Here is a 2034-nt window from a genome sequence, read left to right on the forward strand (position 1 = left end):
TAAATCACAAGTATTCACTCATCATACTCCATGTAGGTCAACTTGATATGTTGGTTGGGAGCTTTGGCTACCAATCAATAGGTTTTGAGTTCAAACCTTATGTACGTGAATGTGTGCATGAATTTGTGTTAATTGGCCTAAATTCTCATACTCCAAAAGTCACTTGCCATAACTAAAATATCAGGATGTACGCATTCAAAAAATTACCTTGTGGGGAAAACCGCTGTGGAAAAGCTTTCCGGTAGCTCGAAGCCTCCAAGTAATCATCCCACCAGTACCAATGCAAGGCTGCTTGTCAGCAGTATCAATCCAAAACCTTTAATAGACCACCATTTTAAACAAAACAAATAGCTAAAAGTCAAGAAAATTTTTTAATCTTCCATTAAAGCCACAAACATTTAGCAATCCACAACTAAGAGCATCTCCAACCTAAAATTTCATTTTTCACTCCAAAATGCTGTGAAACTAAAAAATGTCGTGATTCATCTCCAATCGAACTCCATTTTTCCCCCTTTTACAGGTAACTGTCGCCTCTTTTTTAGCGCGGCAAGTTCGGTAGAGACATAAAAATGACGGAGATGAACAGTGCAACGCCAATATTGGCATCCCACTGTTCACCCGCAGCCAAATAGCAGAAATTTTACCATTCGGCTGGAGCTGTCGCAGGACATCATTCACGCGTTTGGAGTTCGGTTGGAGATGCTCTAATGATGGCGGATACTCACAAAGGTCCTTGCTTGAGCTTATCAAGCAGCCCATCCTTCACGAGCTCATCCACACCGATCCCAAGCACCGATGAATTCTCCTCATTGGCAATAAAAACTGCGACCACCGTATTCTTGAGCGGTGGCCTCACTTGGCCAAGCTTTCGCATGAGCTCCGTCACGAGGGCGACATGCCCCAAGCAGTCCGTCGTCCCACGGCCCTTCAGCTTGTCACCATCCACACCCAAAGAAAAGGGATCAAAATCCTGCAATTAGCCAAATCACTAGAAAATATTAAGGGGAAAAAACGCAAGGTCGTAGGCCATCCATCATAGATGGTAACAATCGGGATTGGGGGCGGCCAACAAGTTGGATTAAAGTTGACATATATTTCGAATCAAAAAACCACAAATTGGGTCGAGTTAGATAAAATGTATCGAGAAATTAATCAACTTAGTACCCTAAAAAGATCGTTTTTATGCAGGTAAAGTTTTATAGCCCTATATACGCATGAGGACCATCTTTCGCTCTAGGTTTTCAAGCCATTGTTCTTTCTTTCATAATAGAACAAAGGTAAACACGCTTTTACGCAGAGCGTCTTTACCAACAAAGAAGCGTTTGGATCAAAACATTGCGATTAGCCAAAACCCTAGAAAATCAAAAAGCGCAATCGACCAGAAGCAAACCCAGTCGGCGGGATCGGCGGTGACGACGTCCATGTGGCACCCGACGAAGGAGAGGATCTTGCCAGGGGTGGAGCCAGGATATTCGACGATTATGTTGCCGCGGCCCTCAGCGTAGCTGACGTGGGAGACGACAAGGGGACCACCGTCAGTGGAGGTGCTGAGGGGGAGAAGCGCATCAAGAACATGGCGGGCAACACGGTCTTCCTTTGGGATGAGATCCGGCGGATTGTTCTGCACGTGACGGGCCTCGCCGATGATCTTTGAGAGGAGGGAAACGTATGAATCGCGGTCGAGGGAACCAATTAGGTCTTTGATCGAAGGAGAAGAAAAAGCCATTCTTCGCCGGTGGCGCGAGGAGGAGGGAGGAGGTGTAGGACGTTGCGGAGATTCGAATGCAATTGTCTCGAGGAAAATGACGCAAGATCAAATTTTTACGTGCGGGGAATTCATTGCGCTGAAGAAATTTTTGGTGACTGTACTTTTTTTAAATAATTTAATAATTTGTATTTATTACAGTGTAATTTATAGTAATTAAATTTATTTAAGAAATGCTGTGTGAACATTTTTTAAATTTTCTTTTTCTATGTAATTTTAATAAAAATGAGAAAAAAAATTATTTGAAATAATTAAATATCATATATTCT

At 42.8% G+C, this 2034-nt stretch overlaps 1 protein-coding gene across 1 annotated transcript; it reads right to left on the bottom strand.

Moving 5' to 3' along the window:
- Positions 1-207: 207 nt before the first annotated feature.
- On the bottom strand, positions 208-1834 carry LOC110116331 (acetylornithine deacetylase-like; the record flags this gene model as incomplete). Its single annotated transcript, XM_020849876.2, has 3 exons — positions 1391-1834; positions 726-970; positions 208-316 (listed from the first exon to the last, which is right to left on the bottom strand). Coding segments are annotated over exons 1-3 (690 nt in total), but the record flags the coding sequence as incomplete, so codon positions are not given.
- Positions 1835-2034: the final 200 nt, after the last annotated feature.

The sequence above is a fragment of the Dendrobium catenatum genome, unplaced genomic scaffold (genome assembly GCF_001605985.2).
Source record: "Dendrobium catenatum unplaced genomic scaffold, ASM160598v2 original_scaffold_118224, whole genome shotgun sequence".
In the NCBI taxonomy this organism is placed as follows: domain Eukaryota; kingdom Viridiplantae; phylum Streptophyta; class Magnoliopsida; order Asparagales; family Orchidaceae; genus Dendrobium; species Dendrobium catenatum.